This window comes from Thermobia domestica, chromosome 10 (genome assembly GCF_964235325.1).
Source record: "Thermobia domestica chromosome 10, izTheDome1.hap1.1, whole genome shotgun sequence".
Classification (NCBI taxonomy): domain Eukaryota; kingdom Metazoa; phylum Arthropoda; class Insecta; order Zygentoma; family Lepismatidae; genus Thermobia; species Thermobia domestica.
The window spans coordinates 125,868,682-125,895,298 of record NC_137463.1 but is presented as its reverse complement, the minus strand read 5'-3'; the positions used below and the strand labels follow the sequence as shown (position 1 = coordinate 125,895,298).

The 26,617-nt window shown below is 34.5% G+C and overlaps 1 protein-coding gene across 1 annotated transcript in view; it reads left to right on the top strand.

Annotated features, from left to right (window-relative positions):
• Positions 1–26,617, top strand: part of LOC145662702 (synaptotagmin-7-like) — a 605,329-nt gene that overhangs the window by 482,115 nt on the left and 96,597 nt on the right. Inside the window, 1 exon segment of the mRNA XM_081728554.1 lies at positions 7,855–8,002. Within this exon segment, the coding sequence (XP_081584680.1) occupies positions 7,855–8,002 (148 nt within the window).

Sequence of the window (26,617 nt, the reverse complement as noted above, 5' to 3'; positions counted from 1 at the left end):
ATATATATATATGTCTTGAAACAAGTACCTTGGTTTAAGAGAATATTTGTATTTGTGAGTGAAATAGATGCTGTGTAATTATTGTCGTCTGTGCGCTGGGAGCTTCATTTAGAAATGTGTTTTTGTAAATATACATGTATACTTTCGTTGTGGAAATTGAAGAGACTAAGTGATAAGCTTCTCTGGTTACCTTGGCTTTTCCCTTATGTAGTGCCTCCAATGGTCAACATTTTGTCCTCTGCTCCTTGATGTAATATTATTAACGTCCGCCTTACTTGTTCTCGTTTGAGTGACTCTTGTAGCAGTTAAGGAGAAGTTTAAACTAGTTTGTATTGTATTTCTAAACGAGAAGAACTTCAACATTTCTCGTATCTCGTGTAATAAATAAAGGAAAATTACTTGGAACCACCTACTCATCCATTTAGTCGATGGTTTCAAGTATACTCAGAAGGCTGAATTGTAAACTATGTCCCCAGGTGACGAAACCACAATCCTGTAAATGTCAAAGAGCCTGTCAGCGAGGAAGGAAGGACTTTCATGGCGCTTTGACTTACAACTACGCTGTATTTAGTGATTAGTATCCATCCTGGAAGCAAATGTCCGATGCACTTAAGAAGTCAGAACTAACCTGCAAGATTATATTATTTTATTAAGATCTTATTCTGTTGAATGGGTTGAAATTTAGCGTACCTTTCAGTGCCAAGGCTGTATATATAGACCTACAGCTTAACGTAGGACCCGAACCGCCTGAGCTTTCAGCGGAAATCGAACCCGGATCTTCTGTGTCAAAGCCGCGTACGCTAACCATGGGGCCAGGAAGGGGCTCAAGATTTTATATCGGAACTAAATAAGAGTTTGCATACTGAGAAACACAAGATCTTAAGAACAAATACTTAATAAACATTAAATAACTAAGCCAAAGATATCAATAGAATTGCCATTTTATGCATTAGTTACTTCTTTCACAGTTCTGGATTCACACATCGTGTTGGTTGGTTTCTTGTTTGTTCCTTTTCAGAAACAATGCTGTTTGAGACAGTGGTCTACAGCTTAGCGTTGGGTCAGAACCACATGGGTTCGCGATAGTAATCGATTCCAATTTTTCCGTCTCGAATGTACCTATGGTAACCACATATATACTCGGAATTTTCAACAAACCTGTTGTAGATGGAAATGTCTTTTCTCTCTGAAAGGGTAAACAGAAATATTACAAAGCAACAATAATGCAGAAACAAACAATATAAAAATATATCTTCATATACGCCATCTGGAGACGAGGGACAACTTTCCGATAGATCAGGACCATGATAGATTCTTGGAGATAGACAACATTCACCTTCGCAAGTTGATGTGTCTTACATCCCTCTTGGGCTCCATTATGGCTATATGGTTTGCGTATTATGCGTGTTAAAAGCAGAAGACTCGGGTTCGATTCCCGGTGGGAGCTTTCGTAGCTCGGATATCACCAGGTCCATATCTCATATAACACCAGTGCTGGGAGTAAAACTAAACCAACTAACCTACTTACGTACCTTCAACTTCCCATCGTAACTATAGCAGGTAAGATCATGATTGTGAAAAATGTTCTCGGCATTGATAATAAACCACAGTACGTCCCTTGCCAGACATCCTTACAAATTTCCGAATGGTATCCTTACAAATTTAGACCTCACCCAATATAACAAACATTCTTCCAGTTTGAATCCTCCGAGTGTCATTCATTCACTTTGTGCAGTTTGTTTTACATTCAACAATGTGTCACAGGAGGTTGCTGTAAACCCGGCTCTTATGTGCTCATCGCAGGTCAAGACGACGATAAATGACGTCACTGATAGCGAACTTCACTAAATTTAATTTTGGGGACACTTTACGTTACGATTATGGTCCCAATTAACGAATTCCTCAAGCACCTCAAGAAACAATTTTGCAGATGACCTACAACGGATCTCTTTTGTTAGTGATGTCTCTGCTGTGGCTCTATCTATATTTTCCTGGTCACCATATCTTTAACTATGGTTACCACTATGGTTAACCCATTTTTCTGACAGTTTCATGTTTGGTTCTAAGAAAAATGTGGGTATAAAAGAGCCTAATATTACCTTCTTAACAACGATTCATTTTCATTGGCATTTCACTAGCAACAGCATAATACCCTGGCACCTACAAGCTGAAACACCACACCGATTAAACAGATGACAGCAATGTCGCAAAATATATCGAACATAAACCGATCTACTTTTGTGTTACCCAAAATAATACAGATATTTTGATCTTTTTCAAAATTACCCGCCACCTTCAGACATTTTTTCTCACTTCTTGCAAAAGCACTCCTCCTATCCTGACTACGGAAAATTAAGGTTCAAATTAGGTACAATATGGTAAGTCAAATACGTATGAAAATATTATAATTGTAGATATAGCATACACGTGTCATTCATTGCACCATTCAAGATCTATTACACTGTAGAAGCACTTCCAATGGGCCTTTCTCTTCCTCCGTTGGGCCACAGTAAGGACGTGTCCACGACTTTTAATTACCATCCGGAACTTTAATTCGCAATGTAGGTTGCAGTCTACAGTTCACTGTGCCATCTCGCCGTCAAATATTGTGTAGGAGGGTTTTCCTTCAGGGCCATTTGGCGCAAGTACTGAGCTTCAGGTGAAGCTACTGCAGTATACGGTTGCTTTCTACTCCTCTTATTGGATGAACGAAGTGCTAGAACGTCGGGTTATGCATGTCGATTACTTATGTTCTTGGTACATTGATCCCAATGCACATCCATTTTCTCTGCACTGTTATTGAATCTATGCCATGGAAAACTTGGCTTGGAAAACGTAGCGTTCTCAATACCTGTTTTCCTTGTTCAATTTTGAGACTTCCATTCGATAGAGCATCAAAAACTATCTCGAAGAAGTGATGGAATTTTTGCGTCATTCTTACTGTTCGTGAGATATTGGCCATAAAAGTTGCGATTTTGGGAGATTTAAGGAACCATATCTCGGAAACCGTAGTTAATAGATAGAATTGATGTTATCAATATTGGTGTTGATCAATACTAATATTGATTCAATGACAATACCAATTATTAATTCAATAATTCTTGCGTCATTAGTTAATCAAATAAATTTAATATACAATTTGATATAAATTTCGAAAAAACAATTCTTTCAAGTTCTTTCTGGCAATGCTCTTGGAGCATTCTCAACTGGTTTTGTTGGAAATGAACCGAGAATAATCTTACTAAGACAAACACTTAACAATTTTGTCCAAGAAAGCTTTACATGCCTTGTAGTTGAACCAGTTTGTGTAGAAAATGGAACTCCTGAAAACAATGAATAGATCAATATTTTCACGCCCCTATTAGTGGAGAGTTCTGATATATCTGAGCAGTTAGGAGAAGTTTGGGAAGCATGATTTTGTTTTTATTGTTGTGATAAAATGGAGTTTTTAATCATAATAGCACAATCATGGTATTTATTAACTCTCTATGTTAAGTATTAAATCAATATAATTTAAACTTGAAGTCTTAAAAGTAAAGGGAGATTATACTCCCATATGAATTATATCACTAAGTAGTGTTATATTTTCCAATGAAAGTACATAATGAATTTGTCGCTGGCGGAAATCATGGGAAACTTATTATCTTATAATGCACGAGTAGTACACATTTTTTTTTTTTTTTTTACTTCGAAGTTTCACAAAACCTACAACAATATTAACGTATGATGGAAAACATCCAAAGATTATATATATATATATATATATATATATATATATATATATATATATATATATATATATATATATATATATATAGTGTGTCCATAAAGTCTGGGTACACAGGGAATTCTAATAATTTGTTTTTGTATTTACAGAGTGTATTATATCTCTGTCTAAAGAAGAACGAGTCGAGTTCATACTCTTAAATAGACGAGAAAAATGATCGCATCGCAGAATTGCGGAAGAATTTAACCTTCGACACTCTCATCGTCAACCTATTTCTTTTACTGCCGTTGGGAAATTAATCACTAAGTTTAAAGAAACAGGTAGTGTGTTGGACAAACCCCGTTCCAGACGACCAAAGGCTTTAGAGGAAACGAAAGAGGTTGTCTTGGCTAAAGTTTATGCTAGCGCAAAGAAATCGCTTCGTCGGTCATCCACGGAGTTGGGTGTTCCAAGGTCAACCATCTACAAAACCTTGGCAGAGGAGAAGTTTCATTCATACAAGTTACAGATCATCACTTAAATGAAGATGACCCAGATAGACGCATGCAGATGTGTGAATGGTTTGCAGATAAATTGGATGAAAATATAAGTTTTACTAAAAACTGTGTTGATCTATGATAAAGCTGTGTTTTATGTCAATGTTGGAGTGACGCAAACAAAATCTTCGATACTGCTCTGAAGGCAATCCACATTGGATGAGTCCATCCAAATAACATGGCTGCCAAAAAAAGGATGATGAGTTGTGGTTTGAAGAAAGCACATGTACTGGGACCTATCTTCTTTGATGATTATGTAAGGGGGTGAGACTTATCTAAACATGCTGAGAGGCAAATTGATGTTTCAAATTGAGCGTTTGGGTGAGGGACTTCCAGACTGGTTTCAGCACGATGGGGCTCCTGCTTATTTTGCTGCAGCTGTTAGAGATTGGTTTAATGATAAATTTTCCTCACTGAATTGGAGTGGTCCCCTCGTTCACCAGACCTTTCTCTCCCCTTGATTTCTTTTTCTGAGGTATTCTGAAAGAGAAAATTTACTCTATTAAGATTAGAAATCTAAACAACCTGACAGAACGCATTATCAATCAACGTGTTGAAATCGACGGGAATTCAGACCTTTCTATCGCATTCACCTTACTGTTGCAAAGCGCATCAAATTATGCATTGAACAGCACGGAAATCATGTTGAAAATATTATTGATTAACATTAAATTGACTAAAGTGTGCTTTTTCCCATGTACCCAGACTTTATGGACACCCAGAAGATTTCATTGAGCTTAAAAAAAAATATGCATTAGGGTCTATCCTCATGCGTAGTTTTGAAGAAAATTAACAGAATATGAATTTTTATGTACCTAAAAATATACACTGAGAAAAATCTGTTATCCGGATAGCGGTAAATTGTACAACTATACAGAATCCTCATGTTTACTACGGAAATCTGTGCGGAACATATGTTATACATATGCTACATACTTTTCCCGCTTAGATATTACATCACGCCGTTGAGGATATATGTCATCCAATATTCTTCCGTATATAACATACATATACGTATGTTAAATACGTCAGCTATATGTTACATATGTCCATCTGTATTTGAGATCCTGACCGCCTATATACAGTTCTTTCGTTCGTACAGAAAGTACGTTTATTCTGAACGCTTATACGGAAAGTACGTATAAATATACTTTTTCAGTTATACGTTTTCTGTACGTTAAGTCCAAAAACTACAATGATTTGCACATACAACCTACGTTTTTTTTACGTACGCCAATGGTTTTTTTTTTTTTTTTTTTTTTTTTTTTTTGTAGTGTATCAGCAATAACATGCTGTCTACTAAGAGAAAGTATCATTAAAACAAATCTAATCAAACTTTTCATTCTGACTCAATCGTGACGAGGACATATCGCCACGATTCTGACATCCCCATTACCACCCTAACTAATCAATCAATTTTCATTCTGGCAGTAGTAAGAGGACAGTAACCTATGATTAAGGAGATATAATGTCGTAAGTTTATCATTATCTCTTAAAGTTTAATTTTGAATAGCTTTGAATTAATCTTTTCGTAATTGTATATATTTAGTGAGCGAAGTAGCTCAAGTGGTAGAGCGTTTGTTTCGCATTCGACAGGTCATGGGTTCGATTCCCGCTGCAGACCATCCTGACTGCTGTTTTCGAGGGTTTTCCTCAGTCTTACCAGGCAAATCCCAGGATGGTACCTACTAAATAGGTCCTGTCCGATACCTTCCCAGATCCTTTCCCTTATTATTGTTGTTAGATATTCAGTAAAAATGGCCTCTGAGCCGTATCTGGTGGTTGTTAAATAAATAAAGAAATAAATCTTGTGAAAGTGTATTGATTAAAATGTTCAGTTTATTAAGCACTTGATAACAGTATAGAATATTTTGAAAGTTAAACACTATTGTTTAAAATGTTTCCTTATAGTCATAGAAAAAAGTGCTTGAGCTAAATACTATGATTATGGTTCATATACTTAATTCAAGCTACGTTATTTCTAACAAATACTTCAAACATATGCCATTTCCTTTGTTTGTTTACACTTATAATATCTTCGAGTAAGACTTCCTTATTATTTTAATCCATGAAGTATGTAAGCAGACAGAAAATATCATGGAAATAAACTAATATTTAAATAATTATGTTCACATTACTTATCCACCCTTTTCTACCACTGTCTTTAATTAAAAAGAGCTTCTGTATATAGTTCAGCTCTTCTTCGTCTGAGGTTTGTTTGCATCAAGCCGTATCAAGTCAGAGACTACCGTATTATTGACTTAAACTTTGCTTTTCTCTAGAAATCTCAATTCCTATCTTTCGTGTTCCCAGTTCGTATTTTTTGGATACATTTATAATTTATGCGAACGTTAATGAAGTTTCTGTCATTAGGCTCACCTCACTATCTTGCTAACCGAAAAATTAATCGGAATTAATGGAATGTCTTCTTCACATTCATTACAGATTAGACGGTGTTTAGTCAGATACATTCAAAACAAAATCAGCTCATATAATTAATAATTTTGCTCAGAAGTAAAGAGAAACATATATCGGGAATATTCGTAGTATCTACCAATAATTGTTTCATATCTTGTAACTGCATTTTATATTAAGCTTCTGTGGAAACATATTTAACACTATCTTAAGCTACCTATTTTAATGAAATGTTATAAAAAGAACTGCAACTTTTATAGAACATAATATGTGTTTTGTTGGAGATTAGAGACATGTCCTTATAGTTTGTCTTGGCAAGTTGGTGAGAGAGAACAGGAGGAATATCTCGCTTCAACAATACAGAGCAACGAAATTGCAACACATTTTGACAATTGATGTCTTCAAATGCTTGTTTAGAGTCTTATTTATCCGAATAAGAGTTTATACAAAGGTAAAAATATGAATTTTGAGGGTTAGTATTAAAAATTGTTTTTCATTTCAATATAAATCTTTAGAGTGAAATGAAATTTTTCAGTTTTAGTCTTACGGTTATGCCCTGTAGGCTAAAGGATATGCATTATTAACGAAAGTGTGAATGATAGTGACAAAGTTCGTGGATTGAAAATGTGAAAGGAAACAGGAGAACACCGAGAAATCTCACAAACATGATGTTGTCAAACATAAACTTAAATGGCTTGGAATCAAACCAACACCTCACACCAGAGATAAGCGCTCAACGCTAGCCCCTGGGCCCCCTTCCATTTAATCAAATGCAACATTAAGGATAGTAATACAATTGATAGAAGACTTTATTGTTAACTGAGTTTCGTCCTATTATTAAATTACTATGGATAAAATTGTTTCTCCACTGTCGAATTTATAATATTTCGAAAATATTTTATTAACTTACATGGTTTTCAGTTTAAAGCTCACGAGAGAACATGTGTGTTTTATGATGATCAATATATTCAACATACTTCCAGCAATAACTTATTTATATCTCGTTTGCTTTTTCAACTTATTCTTCAGCAAATTGGAGGTTCTTAGGTCTTCTAAGTCACAAATAAATTCTAAAATTTATATTCTTTGGATTTTAGGCTTGTTTTCAAAATGCTAACAATGCTTGCATTTTTTAAATATCCCTATCAGTTTTTAATACAATATTTTGTATTTTAGGCAAAAGAGCTTCCGGCGAAGGACATATCAGGTACCTCTGACCCTTATGTAAGAGTGACTTTATTACCGGACAAGAAGCATCGGCTGGAAACAAAGATTAAGCGACGAACGTTGAATCCACGGTGGAACGAAACTCTCTACTTTGAAGGTGAGTACAACAAATATATTTAATGTTGCAGATTAATTTCTGTAACAATATGGTTTAGTAACAAATAATGTTTTTTATTTAAAAAATCAGAAATATGTGGATATTTTGTTATCTATATTATAATATTCATGGGTTATTGCTTATGATGTCTGAGGTTTGTGAGTCTTGAAAATTTTAAATAAAACCTGCAAATGTTTGCCAGAAATACAAAGAAACACGACTAGTCTTTTACTGAACAATTATTAAAAAAGAGACAGTTGGCTGAAATAAGTGATCTATCTACACCCTTACAAGATCCAAATTTCCTTAGAATTGTTCCATATTAAAGATCAAAAGCGCCTACTCGTTTGGCAAGTGCATATGCTACTTGTCATTAGTAAATTTTGCCCTCTCTTAAGTTTCTATTATCTTTCTCAACTATAAACTTATCGTGGTAATGTACTTACTTATGACAATTGATTTTTATGTTTTATCCGTAATGCTCGAATTTTTCTCTTCAGTGATTGCCTATGATCACGCATAACTAATTCTAGTTTTGTAAATAAACGAGAACCCTAAACACCATATAATGAAAAGAAAATAGCTTATTTTATATCGAAAACTGATCGAACCAACATATAAGTATTAGAATAGGGGAAGAAACAACAGACGATACTGTGATTGGAAAAGGAATTCAGCATACATGTTGTCTTTCACTTTTGTAATTTCGTATCTAGAAGAGAGAGTGAAGAAAATATCTGCACAAGGAATATGATATTTTGGCTCTAAAATTTGGTATCTGACAGACTGAGGTTAGTGGTATTTAAAAGTTAATGTGATACAAGATTACTACCAATTTGCAACAGCTTGTTTAAAATAAATAATCTTTAATTAATAGGACAAGCACGCCCAATTCCGCAATGTTTTATATTTGTTAATACTACGTGTTGTCCGTTTTTGATTTTAGAAATTTAAGAGTTTTGCCTTGAAATTAGACTACAGTTGTTCATAATATCCCAATAGACTTTTCTTGTTTCACAATAGAGTTGCGTAGTTTCCTAACATTATCGTTTGTTATTGATTTGTTAATAATGAATTTATTACGTATGTAAACACTCGAACATTTTTTACTTCATGCATTTGTTGTTACTATTATTTTAATATTATACGAACCCAACTTATATATCCTTATTCAAATTAACTAATATCAACAAAATGTATCTATAGAAAAATAGTTATTTAAAAATAATAAACTTCATAGAATAGACATTAAACAATAAAATTAAACATTAATTTATTTAATTTAGTTAATTAAATAAACAATTCAAGCCTAATGAAAAGAATACTTAGCCTACATAACAGATCTATTGAGAAATGAACAAATTCTCTGACATAAATCTGTCTTTCCCAGAATCTCCCTATCATCTCCATGTTACAGAACTCTAAAACACATAACTATAACATTAAATACAACACATATAGACTATGTTAGATTTATACTGTAAATCCAAGAATAGTTTGAAATCTAACAAACTGAGCATTCAATGATCATCACTTAATTTCCTTAGACTAAATTCCTTCCTTCATGTAGCAAAACTATAACATGTACTAATACGAAATAATTTTAGATGTTTAAAAGTATATTTTAATAACAAAATATTAAACAATGGGGAATATCCAAATTCGGAATATGTGCTATTTTAGACAATATTCCTTAAGAAAGAGCTCTGTTCTATAAATCTCTGTTTGTCGTTACTCGTATCAGGACAAAAAGAACATACCAAAGTTAAGCCTCTAACTGACTTTCAATTACGTTTACGAAAATCTTGAATATACCATTACAATCTTAATTATTTCTCCTCTACATTAACATACAAATGATTTAATAGTGTAAATTCTGTGCTATAAATACCTGGTAAAATAAATGGGGAGCTTCACTTCAGGTCCTAAGACACTTGAAAGATCACACTTTTTTTCTATATTTAATTTAGTTTCTTACAAATCCTCTAGATGACAGAAAAGAAAAATATTTCTCCATATAACGAAATACATGTTGCCAATTATTGATGGGAACCACAGCACTTCTGCAGCCATCCATAAGTTTGCAATATTTCATTCTACAAGGTACTGCAAAAATTGGGAATAATGCGAAATTATACAAACTTGCCCTATATTCTTGCATATTTGCACAGCACTTGATTATATAGTGAATTATCTTCTCCATTTCATTATGTAGTGGTTCTTTATACTATATTAACTGTTAGTTTTCATTTTCCTACAATGAATCACGTTGGTTGGTTGGATTGTACTCTATCGTTTCTTTCACCACGTAGACTATATGAGACACATATTCTGTAACCGGGAATGGAATTTGGTCCTTCCAAGCCATAAATCAACTTGCGGTTGAGCTAAAGAAGAAATAGGTGTTTGCAGATATAGGGAGTCCATAAAGTCCTACAGGAAAGTAAAACTCTATAACTTGGAAACTACGTAATGTATTAACAAATACTTTTTGGTGTACTTACAGAAAGGTTCAACGTTTTGTTGCAGCTAGTTAAGGTTCATCGCCAAACCTCTAATTGTGCACAATTCACGTCCAAACACTCTTGCAGTCTTTTTGAGAAACCAAGAATTGCGTGTTGGTGGTGCTCGTCTGGAATGTTCAAAATCACATCAGTTATTTTGTTCTTGAGATCGTGCAAATTAGCTGGCTTCTGCGAATACACCTTGGTCTTCACGTGTCCCGACAACCAGTAATCACAAGGCGACAAATCTGGTGATCTTGTAGGTCAAGGTGTGGGTCCTCTTCGGCCAATCCATCTCTCCTTAAAATCGTCGTTAAGAAACTGTCGAACTTGAGGGGCATAGTGCGGCGGTGCCCCATCCTGTTGCATGTGGACCTCATTAAGGATGCCTAAACTAGTAAGTTCTGGCAAAAGGAATGTCTGTAGCATGTTCAGATAATTGTTACCATTTACCGTCTCTTCTTCGAAGGAAAAAGGGCCGATAATGTGGTCCATTGAAACACCACACCACATATTGACTTTGGGACTACCCCGCTTGTGCTCCTCGAATTAACGTGGATTTTCCACCCCCCAAATTCGGCAGTTGTGCCTGTTCAGTTTTCCCGACACATGAAATGTGGCTTCATCTGAAAACAGAAATCGAGACAGAAGGTCACCATCTTCTTGTAAGCGGATAAGCATTGACTCACAGAATTCCATTCTCATGCCACAGTCTTCCTCTATCAGCTCGTGCATAAATTTCAAATTATAGGACCGGACCTTCAAATTCATGCGTACGATCTTGTGTAACGTTGACTTCGGTATTCCCAGTTCCAATGGCCTACGTTTAAGCGACTTCATTGGACTCCTGGCTACGCTGTCCTGCAACGTGTGAATCATATAGTCACTCGTTCCTGGCCTTCCACTGCGTGGTAAATCTGACACACTTCCGGTTCCTTTGAACTTCTCGTACCACCTCTTGATATTTGTTTCTCCTGGGGTGTTTTCCCATACGTTGTTTGGAATTTCTCCGCACTGAAACGCAAGATTTTAATTCCGCAAACCACAAAACACATTGTGCCTTTTCTTTAATAGATGCCATCTTAAGCCACGTGATTACCAGCGCAAACGTAATCGAGAATTGTGGCCAGAACAAAACTTTAAACTTCCCTTCTTCCAACCCCAAAAATTTATACACTTAAACGTAACGGTCTCCAAGTCATAGAGTTTTACTTTCCTGCAGCACTTTATTGATTCCCTATTTCTATTGTTGTGGGATTTGAAGAAAAAATTAATGTGGTGTTGGAAAGCTTGAGGAGAACTTGCGATTAAAATGGCTTAAAAATAAACGGAGAACAATGGATGAAATTCACTGAGCCGAACTCGAAACAAATGAAGAGGTATTTGGAATAAATAGCGGGGGAGAAAATAACATTTTTATAAAGCATGAAGAGAAACTTGTTAGAATATTTTCTGAAAAAGAAACTGCATAATGAGTAATCTTAAGGAACACATTATGGTAGGAAAAGAGGAAGAGACGAAAGATACTACATGATGGATGGCATTAAAACAGAACATTGCTACGTCAGGACAAAGAGATTAGCTGAGAATCGTGATTCATAGAAGATTCTCAGTTTCCAACACGTGTCACACTGCATTTAATGATGACAGACATCATCAAAAGAAAATGGTATATATTGCATGCACCTGAAAATATAGAATGCACATTTAACATTGATTTTTTCACATAATTTATTTCTGTAATAAATAACTCTTCGTGCGATATTGTTCCCCCAGTTGAGTCAGGAAAATGGTACGAGTTACAAAGATCTTGCTTGTTGAGGTAGGTATAAAATAATTTGTACAGGAGATAATTTAAATGTTGTTGTCTAATGTTTAGCATTATTTGTAAGTATTTTGTACATTTGTATAATTGAGCACTCTCTATTATTATTATTATTATTATTATTATTATTATTATTATTATTATTATTATTATTATTATTATTATTATTATTATTATTATTAGAGTCTGTATCACTTTTCGTAAGTATTTCACCTCACATGAAAATGCAACTGTTGCTAATTGTTTCATGGACATCCCTGCAAATAATTAAAATAAAACTTTGATAACATGATATATACTACACAGGCTATCCATAGAAGTAATCATTAACGTCGCAAGTAATGAAATTCTACTAACTCGGCAGCTATTTGTTAATTGTCAACTGCACTGCATGTAGTTATTACGTGTCCAGAATTCTTACGTCAAAGTGAACAAAATAAATACCAAGCAGTACAGCATACTTTGAGCGACTGCTGAAACCCTGACGTACAGACTGTAAAATACGCACACGAAAAAAGTATATTCCTCTTGATGTAGTTCGAGTTTCAACGGATGATCTAATTTCATATAGGACAATTATAACAGAATACATAAACCTACACAACAACATTGCAAGAATGAAATTATCTTTCTATGGTGATGTATTATTATCCTAAGCTGATAGTTTACAATGATATATCTAAATATTTCAAGCATATAGGAAATATGCCAACGTATCAGATAAAAGTAGAGCATATTAACACATGAAAGTGAAGACCTCTTATACTGATAGGTTGGGTTTAATGTAACGTGTTCATGTGAATAGAATACAGGGCCAAAGTACTTCAATCTCGATATTGAATCTGACATTCCAATTACAGTGTATATTCAAAATTAAACATTATTATGCAAAGCCATTCATGACATTGGATATCATGCTTGAGAATGACTGGTATAGAATTATTATATTGTCAAAGTCTTTTATTGACTACTGGTAATGACATTAATTTAAAGATGTTTGGACTTGTGTTTAAAGTCCACTTATTACTTATTACTACAGTATCTAGATTCATGATACAATCCCCAAATAGTCTTATGGCATAACTTTCTTATATATGACCATATGCAGCTACAGCTTCATTCAAAGTAATGTGTTCAAGATATTATGAAATCCACTCTTTAGAACGTACACTGCTATTTCCAAAAATTGCAGTATCAAACAAGCATGTGTCCAAGCTGACAGGACTTTTACGGTAGAGTATCAGGTACGAATAACAAGACGGCGCGTGAATGGACCCAGCAACGCTCTCGATTCGTAGTTCGACATGAAACAATGAGAGGTGATTTACGCAGCACTTAGGTAGTGAATCCTGTACACGCAACCAGGTAACATTTAGGCATTTCAGTGTGTCTCGACGACGTCAAAGGCACAATATAAATATAACAACTACGGATCATCATCCCAAGTAAAAGGTACTTCTCGTACTGCATAATTTGTGTACGTACAGATCATGCAGCCACGGCAGTAATGCGTTTGTATGAAAAAAGTGCACAGAAGAGAACCACACGTAGGGACAATTGGATAGTGGAGAGCACAATATAATCACTTCGCAAGATGACAAAAGGAGAGTACAGTGTCATCCATAATATTACGAATAGCTCAATGCTAGATTGTGATAATGATGTATGCTTGTTTGCATCCACATTTTGACGGAATCTGCAAAATATGTGTGACTGGTAACACGTCTACTTTTCATTGTTTACCTTGACCCAAAATCACAAAAGCGTCAGGCCGTAAAGGGCTCATAACACCGTCGTTGCATGCTGAGTAGCAGATGATTGTATTCAAGAAAGATTCTATTTCAACTTGTTCTACATTGATAGTAGCATCCGCTTTAGACACTATCATGCTGAGCTCAATTTGTCAGCTTCTGTATCGTTGAACGTCTAAGCTGCCAAACTCTAGATACGATAATGTGGTTGCTTAGTTGAAGTTCAGCTTCCCATTCAGCACTGACGCTGTATGAAACTTGAGTCTACAGTTTAAAGTGAAATCTGAATGTCAAGGAACCCTGACCCTAATATGTTTAAATGGAACGGTTCCCCGATCGAAAATCTGTCCCTGGATATAATGCACCGAAGGCCTGGACGCTAGCCACTAAACCATCTGCTGCGGCTATTTGATACGAATACTATTACGAACAGCTATTGCCGCTGTGGAGTACTATTACGAACAGCATGGGATTTTGATCACTGCGTTTTGAGGGCATCACGAGCGACCGCTACGTAGGGAAGTTCTAGATCCCGAGGTTATCTTCCCTTCAGATAACTCCAGTGATTACATTTCAGCAGAACGATGTCCGGCTGCATTTCTGTATCCCAAAATGTACTTCTTCCAGGAACTGTATAACTTCTTTTGAATCTTATCGGTTGCATGACATGTGTCTATCTAACATAAATGTGATATCGTTGGTTGGCACTTTCTTTGTCCAGCAGACCGTGTCAGTGAGTTATAGACTCATATACAAGTTGAGTGTCAGGCATTTTTCAGGAATACATTCAAAGCCTTTCATTAGATGACATGGCATAAGCTTTGGTGGATGTAACAACTATATAATTGTTGTCCAGTTTTGAAATTGTAATTATTTCTTTAAAATGATGTGACGAAAATGTGGTTCAAATTTCATTTCATTCACATGGATTTGTGGTGTTGCTTGTTTCTACGAACAACTATGTTGCATTCAACTTTCATGTGTTTATCAACCTTGCGTATCAGTAACTTCGATTTCATAATTTATATCCTCGTCAGATTAATTGTATTTTATTTACCGTAGTTGACGTAGAATTAGAGGGGAATATGTTCAATGACATATCTTCTATATGAAGAGAAGTAAAACCCAGAAACTTCTTTCCTGGCGCTATAACTTAATTATGAAGATCTGTGGTTGTCCAGAAATGCATGTTCAACTGGATAATAAGTGATCAGCGCGTCCGCTCTCAGGTGTCTTATTACTGGCTTTCTTAACCAGAATTCGCTATCTCTTTATGCAAGCTGCTCCCCAATGGGTTCACTATGCTGGATCGACATGAGGAAATTTATGATCCCTCTTGCAATCGAATGCAAAATCCAGGGGATGACAAGAGGATTTTCCTGTATAAAAGATTTAGGGATGATAATTATCCGTAGTAAAATATTCGTGAGAACGAAAGTATGATTTCAAAGTATCAATCATTTCTGATGCTACATTCATTGGTATAATATTTTGGTCTTGTTATTTTACATTTACCTTTTGTTCACATTCATTCGCACGAAAGATTTTCCTTAAATTCATATAAGTACAGACAAGAAACTAAGATTGAAATTGCCAATAACTAAAAATTTTCAATAAATTGCATTGGTCAGGATATGAACGTTTCATAGTAAGAACAAAGGAAAAATGTGTAGTTTGAAGAATTGTTATGCGATAGTTTGCTATATTTAAACGTTCCGAGTTCGTTGTATATATTTGTATATAGAATGGCCGAATTTGCTCAAACCGTTTCTGTGTAATAGTTCTTTTAATTTTGCATTTCCTGTATCACATGTCCCATTTTGTTCAGCATGCCAAGATCAACGTATAAAACCCTTCCCTGGTGGAATACCTAACCTTGTACGAAAAATGGCTTCAATCCATCGAGTTCATTTTGAGTGATGAACGGGCAAACGCGTATTCGGCTTTGTAGAATTATGCTGTAGATAGGTGCTGTAAGTATTTCTGTCACTACGGTAAAGCGCAAAAATGGATAAAAATGTTTGAAGAATGATCTAAATAGGGACAACTCATTCCGTTTCACAACACTTGTTTTGCAATTAAACTATTTATAGGCAGGTAATGTAATATTTAAGCTACTAGCCCCGCCTATCCCATCAACTTACCTATATTCCATACGGCCAGATGCTCAGCCGCCATAACTTAAAAGATTTTCATTCTTTGGATTGTTATATATACAAAGTCTCGTTGCGCAACTTCATTTCCTCCTTTGGACCCCCTGCCAAGCTTATGAGTATCAAAAAATCGTTCTTTATTTTATTCTTATTTTAAGTATAATTTAGGAACTAAAAATCAGCACATCATAATATCTCACAAGCTTTTAAAGCAGATAAAGATCTATCACCATGTTGAGTTTCAGATGGGTTTGGTTGAAATTGTACGATATACAGCGCCCTTGAGGTGGATTTTTCAGGGAAAAATAAAATGAACAAAAAGTAGCCAAACATTTCCCAATACTTGCATCATCTGAGCGTATGTGCTTTTCTGTGTTGTTATATTTCTTTTTCTTTATGAAAAATAATAGTGATTTACTATGAAATCTAGTTTAAAAACTTTTAAAAAAGTAATTCACTGTGTTATTATATATATGGAGAATATATTTTAATTGAAGATGTTATACAGGCCCTCGAGCCAGAGCAGGTATTATATTACTGATATGTGTGAATGGTGTTTAATGAGTAAAGTTCTGTACTACCGACCTTACTATAGCTAAGTAGATCTAAGCCATATAACAAGGGTAGGAATTCTGAAATAACAAATTGCTCTCAATTCTTAAAAGATTGGTCATTCCTAATGTATATGAATCTTACGGAAAGTGACTAGAAGCATTCGAAATGTGAATATAGAGAAGAATATAGAAAATTATCTAGATGGAGTGGAAATTCCGACAGGAATTGACTGTGCTATTGCTTGTGAATTGAGTAAGGAAAACAAAAGATAGAAGAAAAAGCTTACATTTGATATATTACACTCGTATTAAAGAAAACTTCGCACATTGGCAAAATGAGATTGGTAGAGAAACGTATGATTGGAAATTTCTCAACTTATGCGGAAAGTAACCTGCAAGCGATGGCAAAATGCAATAATAATAATAATAATAATAATAATAATAATAATAATAATAATAATAATAATAATAATAATAATAATAATAATAATAATAATAATAATAATGTATCTTGAGCTCCCTGGCGGCTAAGTGATTAGCGTGCGCTCCTTTGGGATGGAAGGCCTTTGTTCGATTCACGACTCGTGTGATTCGGATCCCACGTTTCATATAGCCTTGTTGCTGAAAGAGATGTTAAAAGGATAGAAGAATGAAGAAGCTAAAACGAAAATCAAATCAAATAAATATACGTACCTCATAATAATATTTCAACTGAAAAATAGCATATTGTTTCCAAATGTATTCAAATGAAACACCAGCCTGTAATATCTTAGCTAGAATGACCGACACTATAAAACACCGTAGTAATTTGAGCCCACATAATCGAATTCTCTATGAAGCCTTCAAAAATTACAGAAGATATTCATGTTTTCAGAAACTAAGCAAGAAATTGGAGCTATTTGTTTTACTTTTTGTAGTTTATTTCCATTTTTGTATTCTTTGCGTCTGGTAAAGAAAAGAAATGAACATGAAAAGAAAGAAACAAGTTTTAAGACGGAATATTTTTTAAAAGTTTGACACGCTTGGATTTCTTTAAGTTTACAAAATAAACAAAGACCTGCTATTAAGAAAAACTTATTGTATTCCTCCGTGTATATGGATAACCTTGATGTTGAGTTATATTGAACAAACATTGTATTTCCGTTCCTTATACCTAGGTATATAAGGCTGCTTTCACGTTAGATCTCGATGCAAGAAAAAACGCGGGGATACTTTGCGTGAAATATAGTCTTGCCCCCCAATACCATGGTCATGATGAACTTGGGAAAGTTGGGTTCCACCGGGAGCGCGAATGAACCACTGTGATAAATTACTTGCTCTGAGCTTCTCAAAACAATATCTAGAACCCAAGAGAGAGAGAGAGAGGTAACGTAGAAGAAAAAGGAAAAATCGATTCTCGGGTAAAACTCGCACCGGGAATTGAAGCTGATGTTCCGAAATATCTTTCGTGCTATCGAAGTAAATTTTGTTTTCTTCCTCGCAAGCTTGTTCTACTTACGTTTATTGTAGGTGGTGTAGGAAGCCGGAAATTACATTAGTAGTATCGGTACTTGCATTTGTAGTTATTTTAACTTCAAAAGAAATGTTGATGAACGCTAATCCTTCTGGCGATGAACAACTTCTGTAACGGCGATACACGTATATGGCAACATCATACTGAACATTTATAAAGTAAACCAAAATAAAATTGCACATAATCAGAAAAGAAAGAGAAAGAATGGCAAAGTTGAGCAATGGCAAAGTTCTGTTATCATTACCTTGTATTATTATTTCAAACTGTATTACTGACAGTTCAAGGTCGATCTACGGAAAGAAGATATTGGAAATTGCACGTGCAAGAAAAAAGTATTTGAATGAAACTTGAAGTGATATCCATTCTAGTAGGCAGTGTTGCCAGATTTCTAGATTTATTGTATTCTTGCTGGTCGTCGGTAGCAAATAAGTGTAACCGACAAATGAATTCATAAAAGGATGAATTTAATGGAGTTCGTAATTTTAATTTACCTTAAGAGTTAATTTCCATTGGTATTATTACGAGTATTCTGTATATTCAAAGTGGAAATCCAATGCCATCGAGCATTAGTCTACAACTCTTTATTAATAAACTCTTTGAGATATTTGAAATTGCAAACATTATGCTTTTTTTTTTTTTTTTTTTTTACTCTACTTGGTTTGATAAGTTTTGTTTTCAAAACAAATATATAACATTATTCTTCAATAGTGTTATTGTCTTTTTTCTATCTAGACTTGACTTTCCAAATTGTGGTATTGAACAATATACAATAGGTTATAATTTAATTGATTACCTAACATCACAGAATCCACTACTCAAATGTAGCTTACAGTAACGTTGTTTTCAAAAACTTCCCTTTCTTATGTATTTATTTACTTTTCTTTGGCTTAGTGGCGGGTTTCCACAGTTTGAGAAACCTATTAATCCATTTACGTAAGTGCTACAGTACATTTAATACGTGAATTATCTTTAGATATAATAATAAAATGTGGAAGCCCTCCCTGTAGGTCTAGTGGCTAGTGCATACCACCCATGGTTCGATTTCCAGTGGAATAGCCTTGAAATTTGAACGAATTAGAATCTTACTCATTATAATCTTTTACCACGTTCACAAGCTGGATTTCGTCCAAACTACAGCATTAACGATCAGTTATTACGTCTCCTCAATCACATCACCAACCATTATAATACATCACGACCACTTTGTCTTACCTTATTTGATTTTGAGAAAGTATGACACGCCGGACCTATGCGTAAACTTTTGAACTTTTGTCTTCCTATCACTTATATCCGATTTATCTATAACTTTTTGCATTGTCGCCTTGAGTAGTAGTCCCCGGCGTTGGCGCGAATGACTCATCCTCACTCTCTTTTATGACCAGGATTTTTTATGGCGAACTGAGTCAGCAAAAATTTTTGTGACGTCATAGGTCAAAGGTCAATGACCTTGGCCCGGGGTCAATGACCTAGGGGTACCTAGGACCACCCCCTCTAAATTTTGGCAGGGGTACCTTGGCCCACCCCCTAAATTTTGGCAGGGGTACATAGGACCACCCCGCTTAAATTTTGGAAATTGTCAAATCTAAAAATTTGGTATGGTAGCCTAGGACCATAGTATGTACCTCTATCAGTATTGGGTGTCTATGTCGTTCCCTTTCATGGGTAAAAAATTGCCAAAAATTCAAATTTCGGGGGTTTTTGACCTAATTTATCCCCTTTGATGAGGTGTTATTACCCTATATAGTTATATGGGCGTATACAGGGGTCCATTACCTTTCATAAGACATGTGAATATTAATGCACCCCTTTAAAAATTTGGGAGGGGTACCTTGGCCCACCCCTTCATTTTTAGAAATTGCCCAATTTAAACATTTGGTATTATAGTATAGGACGCTAATATGGATCACTATAAATTTGGGTGGTCCACCTCGTTCCCTTTTAGGGGTACAAAATTGCCAAAATATAAACGTAAGCAATACGTTGTACCACGTGTTTGGTTTTCGACCTAATTTATCTCCTTGGATGAGGTCCTATTACCTTATATGATTATATGGTCATGTATAGGGGTCCATTCCTTTCATAAGACATAGGTACATTAATGCACCCCTTGAAAATTTTGGCAGGGGTACATAGGACCACCCCCCCACCCCACCCCACCCCCCTTAAATTTTGGAAATTGCCAAATCTAAAAATTTGGTATGGTAGCCTAGGACCTTAGTATGTACCTCTATCAGTATTGGGTGTCTATGTCGTTCCCTTTCATGGGTAAAAAATTGCCAAAAATTCAAATTTCGGGGGTTTTTGACCTAATTTATCCCCTTGGATGAGGTGTTATTACCCTATATAGTTATATGGGCGTATACAGGGGTCCATTACCTTTCATAAGATATGGGTATATTAATGCACCTCTTGAAAATTTTGGGAGGGGTACCTTGGCCCACCCCTTAAATTTTGGAAATTGACCAATTTAAACATTGGGTATTATAGCACAGGACCCTAATATGTATCGTGATAAATTTGGGCGGTCCACCTCATTCCCTTCTAGGGGTACAAAATTGCCAAAATATAAACGTAAGCAATACGTTATACCACGTGTTTGGTTTTTGGTCGATTTTATCCCCTTTGATGAGGTGTTATTATCCTATATAGTTATATGGTCATGTATAGGGGTCCATTACCTTTCATAAGATATGGGTATATTTGTGCACTCCTTTAAAAATTTGGGAGGGGTACTTTGGCCCACCCCTTAAATTTTGGAAATTGACCAATTTAAACATTGGGTATTATAGCACAGGACCCTAATATGTATCTTGATAAATTTGGGCGGTCCACCTCATTCCCTTCTAGGGGTACAAAATTGCCAAAATATAAACGTAAGCAATACGTTATACCACGTGTTTGGTTTTTGGTCGATTTTATTCCCTTTGATGATGTGTTATTATCCTATATAGTTATATGGTCATGTATAGGGGTCCATTACCTTTAATAAGATATGGGTATATTCGTGCACTCCTTTAAAAATTTGGGAGGGGTACTTTGGCCCACCCCTTAAATTTTGGAAATTGCCCAATTTAAACATTTGGTATTATAGTACCGGATCCTAACATGTATTATGATAAATTTGGATGGTCCACCTCGTTTTCTTCTAGGGGTACAAAATTGTCAAAATATAAACGTAAACAATACGTTGTACCACGTGTTTGGTCTTTTGGCCCAATTTATCCTCTTGGATGAGGTTCTATTACCTTATATGGTTATATGGTTATGTATAGGGGTCTATTCCCTATCATAAGACATAGGTACATTTGTGCACTCCTTTAAAAATTTGGGAGGGGTACTTTGGCCCACCCCTTAAATTTCAGAAATTGCTCATTTTATATATTTGGTATTATAGTACTGGACCCTAACATGTATTATGATAAATTTGGGTGGTCCACCTCGTTCCCTTTTAGGAGTACAAATTGCCAAAATATAAACGTAAGCAATACGTTGTACCACGTGTTTGGTTTTACCTAAGTTATCCCCTTGGATGAGGTTCTATTACCTTATATGGTTATATGGTTATGTATAGGGGTCTATTCCCTATCATAAGACATAGGTACATTTGTGCACTCCTTTAAAAATTTGGGAGGGGTACTTTGGCCCACCCCTTTAATTTTGGAAATTGCCCCTTTTTACATGTTTGGTATTATAGTATAGAACCCTAATATATATTACTATAAATTTGGGTGGTTTACCACGTTTCCTTTGATGGGTACGAAATTGCCAAATTTTAGTACAACCACGTGTTTGGTTTTGGCTCAATTTATCCCCTTGGATGAGGTCCTATTACCTTATATGGTTATATGATCATGTATAGGGGTCCATTTCATATCCCCTTAAATTTTGGAAATTTTCCAATTTAAGCATTCGGTATCATAGTACATGACCTCAACATGTATCATGATAAATTTGGGTGGTCCATCTTGTTCCCTTTCATGGGTAAAAATTACTAAAATATAAACATAAGCAATATGTTGTACCATGCGTTTGGTTTTTGGCCCAATTTCTTCCCTTTGATGGGGTTCTATTACCTTATATGGTTATATGGTCATGTATATGGGTTCATTTCCTATCATAAGACATGGGTACATTGACGCACCCCTTGAAAAATTTGGGAGGGGTATCTTGGCTCATCCACTCGGTTTTAGAAATTGTTTTAATATAAGCATTTGGTATCATAGTACAGGACTTCAATATGTACCACTATAAATTTGGATGGTCCACATCGTTCCCTTTCATGGGTAAAGAACTACCAAAAATCGAATTTCGGAGGTTATTGACACCTATTTAGCACGTTATATGGTTTATTACCTTTATATGTTTATGTTCCCTTTTAAATTTGGGAATTATCAAATAACAAAATTCGGTAAACGTTTTCTAGGACCCATTGGTGTTCCTCTTATGGCCAAATATTCAAAATTTAAATGTTATTGACCGGCTTTATTATTGAATAAGTACAGGATTTATTACTTTTTCATAAGACACAGGTGTATTTGTGTACCAATCTTTAATTTTGGGAGGGGTACATTTCTTATTGTCATATCAATAATTGGTAATTGTTCTTTGGGTAAATCATTATGATCACGTGATCAGTTATTGACCTATGATGGGATTAGGAGTCCAGGACATTGGTACATTGAAACTTTGTAGGATAATTTGAGAATGCGTCATTGGTATTGATTATTACAGCCAAATATAAACGTAAGCAATACGATGTACCACGTGATTGACCTTGATGAGGTAGTGTACAGGGATACATAGCTAACCTTATTGAATCTTATGACTCATAGTCTTAAGGGAATACATGCTACAACACTGGCAAAGTTATTGTTGATGCAATTTGATTGGTTGATCACTATCTTTCGTGCAATCTGATTTGCTGATCACTATCTTTCGTGCAATCTGATTGGTTGCTGATTTTCAAATCTTTGCTGCATTCAGTTTTTAAGTTTTGTTTAACATTTAAAAATCTTGGTTTCGTTCAACATTTTGGACTCACTGATAAATATAATCAAAACCGTTTATTTGTTAATCGAATAGTTAAAAACCGGATAAAGTTTGACGGTTAACCGTGAAACGTAAAATTTTTTAGTTTGAAATTTTTTGTTTTAATTTTTTTGTTTCAGAATTTTGTTTGAAATTTGTTTCAAAATTTTTTGTTTGAAATTTTTTGTTGCAAAATTTTGTTTGAAATTTTTTGTTTAAAATTTTTTGTTCGAAATTTTTGTTTTGAAATTTTTCGTTTCAGAATTTTGTTTGAAATTTTTTTTTGTAAATTTTTTGTTTAAAATTTTTTTGTTTGAAATTTTTTTCGTTTCAAATTTTTGTTTAAAATTTTTGTTTGAAATTTTTCGTTTCCAAATTTTTTTGTTTGAAATTTTTTGTTTCAAAATTTTGTTTGAATTTTTTTTTTGTTTCAAAATTTTGTTTGAATTTCTTTCGTTTGAAATTTTTTTGTTTGAATGTTTTTCGTTTCAAAATTTTGTTTCAAAGATTTTTTGTTTGAAATTTTTTGTTTCAAAGTTTGGTTTGACATTTTTAAAGTTTGTGCACTCATTAGTAAAGAACCGGAACTGTTTAGAACTAAAACCTCTGGCAACATTGTGGTGCAATAGTACACGTTAGAACATGGTGCAATAGTACACGTCAGAATATGGGGTTGTACTTGAAATGAAAAAAACACAATTCATTGAAATGGATCATTTTATTACACTCCACATACATCCATACCAGATAGTGGTTCTGGATATTGTCGATACAATGTATTTTGAACTTCTTGCACTAGTTTGTCTTTAGCATATAATTTTAATTCCAATTGAAGTCTTTTAAGGTCTATTGCAATATCAATTGGTGGAAACTCAATGTCCATTTGATCACAAATAAACTGTTTATCAATACAGGTATGCACCCACGAACGATGTTGACAACCATCACAATATCTAGATACATGTTGTACAATATGCATAACACATTTTTCAAAATAGTACTTTTTCAGGAATATACTTGTTTTGTTACACACTTCCACTGCATGTTTCACACACTGAAATACGCTGATGAATTTGTTCCATTCTGTTTGCGTTAGATACACCATGTTGCGATGGACATGGAATGTACTCTTTTTACGTAACAGCACCATCTTCTCTTCGAGGACTGTACGCATCACCACTTCATGATTTGAGCCTAATGATTTGACTATGGTCACATTTAGCTCATCATGAAAATAATCGTTCATTTGGTCGATTCGTGAACATAATATTTGCCATTCTTCACAGGTCAGTTGTACACCAAATTGTTCTGCTTTGCCCAATCGAATCACTGGTTCAAATGTTCTAGCACTGATACCAATCATCACATGTTTTGTTTGAAATATATTTATTGGATAATAGCTTGCGAAGATGAACTCTTTATCGTTAGAAGTACACATCTTTCCTCCTGAAAAGCACTTGCTCAAATGATTTCGTGGGATGACAGTGTATTGGTTAATTTATAGAACTACGGCTGACGTCATAGGAAGGAATGTGCTGACGTTTGAATTCATGGTTTCATCACAGTTGCTGACGTCATGCTGACCAACCAAATTCATACAACTATGTCTAATGTGCTGACGTTTGAATTCATGATTTTGCTGACGAATCCGGCTATGTACTAAATTCAAATTGATGACTTCGACCCAAGAATCCTTTGTAACATAAAGATACAGATCCAGTATTTAAGAAACGCAGCAGTTCTTCTTGTTTTGATGCCTCCATGGGTAAATATCTTGCTGGTAAAATTATATTCTTATCATTTTCAAGCTTCACTACGATTCTTAATCCAAACTCTGTAGGGATCATTTGGCTAGCTAAGATTCTATAAGGTACATTCTGTTGTAAATCAGTAATCTTGGTAAATGATTTCATCACATCACGCGTGTTTAGAAACTGCAGACAAGTAGCCATGATGATGTTATCATGAATACTAACGCGAACGATGATGCAAAACTGATGACGTTTCATTATCATGTTCTGACGTGTACTATTGCACCATGTTCTAACGTGTACTATTGCACCACAATGTTGCCAGAGGTTTTAGTTCTAAACAGTTCCGGTTCTTTACTAATGAGTGCACAAACTTTAAAAATTTCAAACCAAACTTTGAAACAAAAAATTTCAAACAAAAAATCTTTGAAACAAAATTTTGAAACGAAAAACATTCAAACAAAAAAATTTCAAACGAAAGAAATTCAAACAAAATTTTGAAACAAAAAAAATTTCAAACAAAATTTTGAAACAAAAAATTTCAAACAAAAAAATTTGGAAACGAAAAATTTCAAACAAAAATTTTAAACAAAAATTTGAAACGAAAAAAATTTCAAACAAAAAAATTTTAAACAAAAAATTTACAAAAAAAAATTTCAAACAAAATTCTGAAACGAAAAATTTCAAAACAAAAATTTCGAACAAAAAATTTTAAACAAAAAATTTCAAACAAAATTTTGCAACAAAAAATTTCAAACAAAAAATTTTGAAACAAATTTCAAACAAAATTCTGAAACAAAAAAATTAAAACAAAAAATTTCAAACTAAAAAATTTTACGTTTCACGGTTAACCGTCAAACTTTATCCGGTTTTTAACTATTCGATTAACAAATAAACGGTTTTGATTATATTTATCAGTGAGTCCAAAATGTTGAACGAAACCAAGATTTTTAAATGTTAAACAAAACTTAAAAACTGAATGCAGCAAAGATTTGAAAATCAGCAACCAATCAGATTGCACGAAAGATAGTGATCAGCAAATCAGATTGCACGAAAGATAGTGATCAACCAATCAAATTGCATCAACAATAACTTTGCCAGTGTTGTAGCATGTATTCCCTTAAGACTATGAGTCATAAGATTCAATAAGGTTAGCTATGTATCCCTGTACACTACCTCATCAAGGTCAATCACGTGGTACATCGTATTGCTTACGTTTATATTTGGCTGTAATAATCAATACCAATGACGCATTCTCAAATTATCCTACAAAGTTTCAATGTACCAATGTCCTGGACTCCTAATCCCATCATAGGTCAATAACTGATCACGTGATCATAATGATTTACCCAAAGAACAATTACCAATTATTGATATGACAATAAGAAATGTACCCCTCCCAAAATTAAAGATTGGTACACAAATACACCTGTGTCTTATGAAAAAGTAATAAATCCTGTACTTATTCAATAATAAAGCCGGTCAATAACATTTAAATTTTGAATATTTGGCCATAAGAGGAACACCAATGGGTCC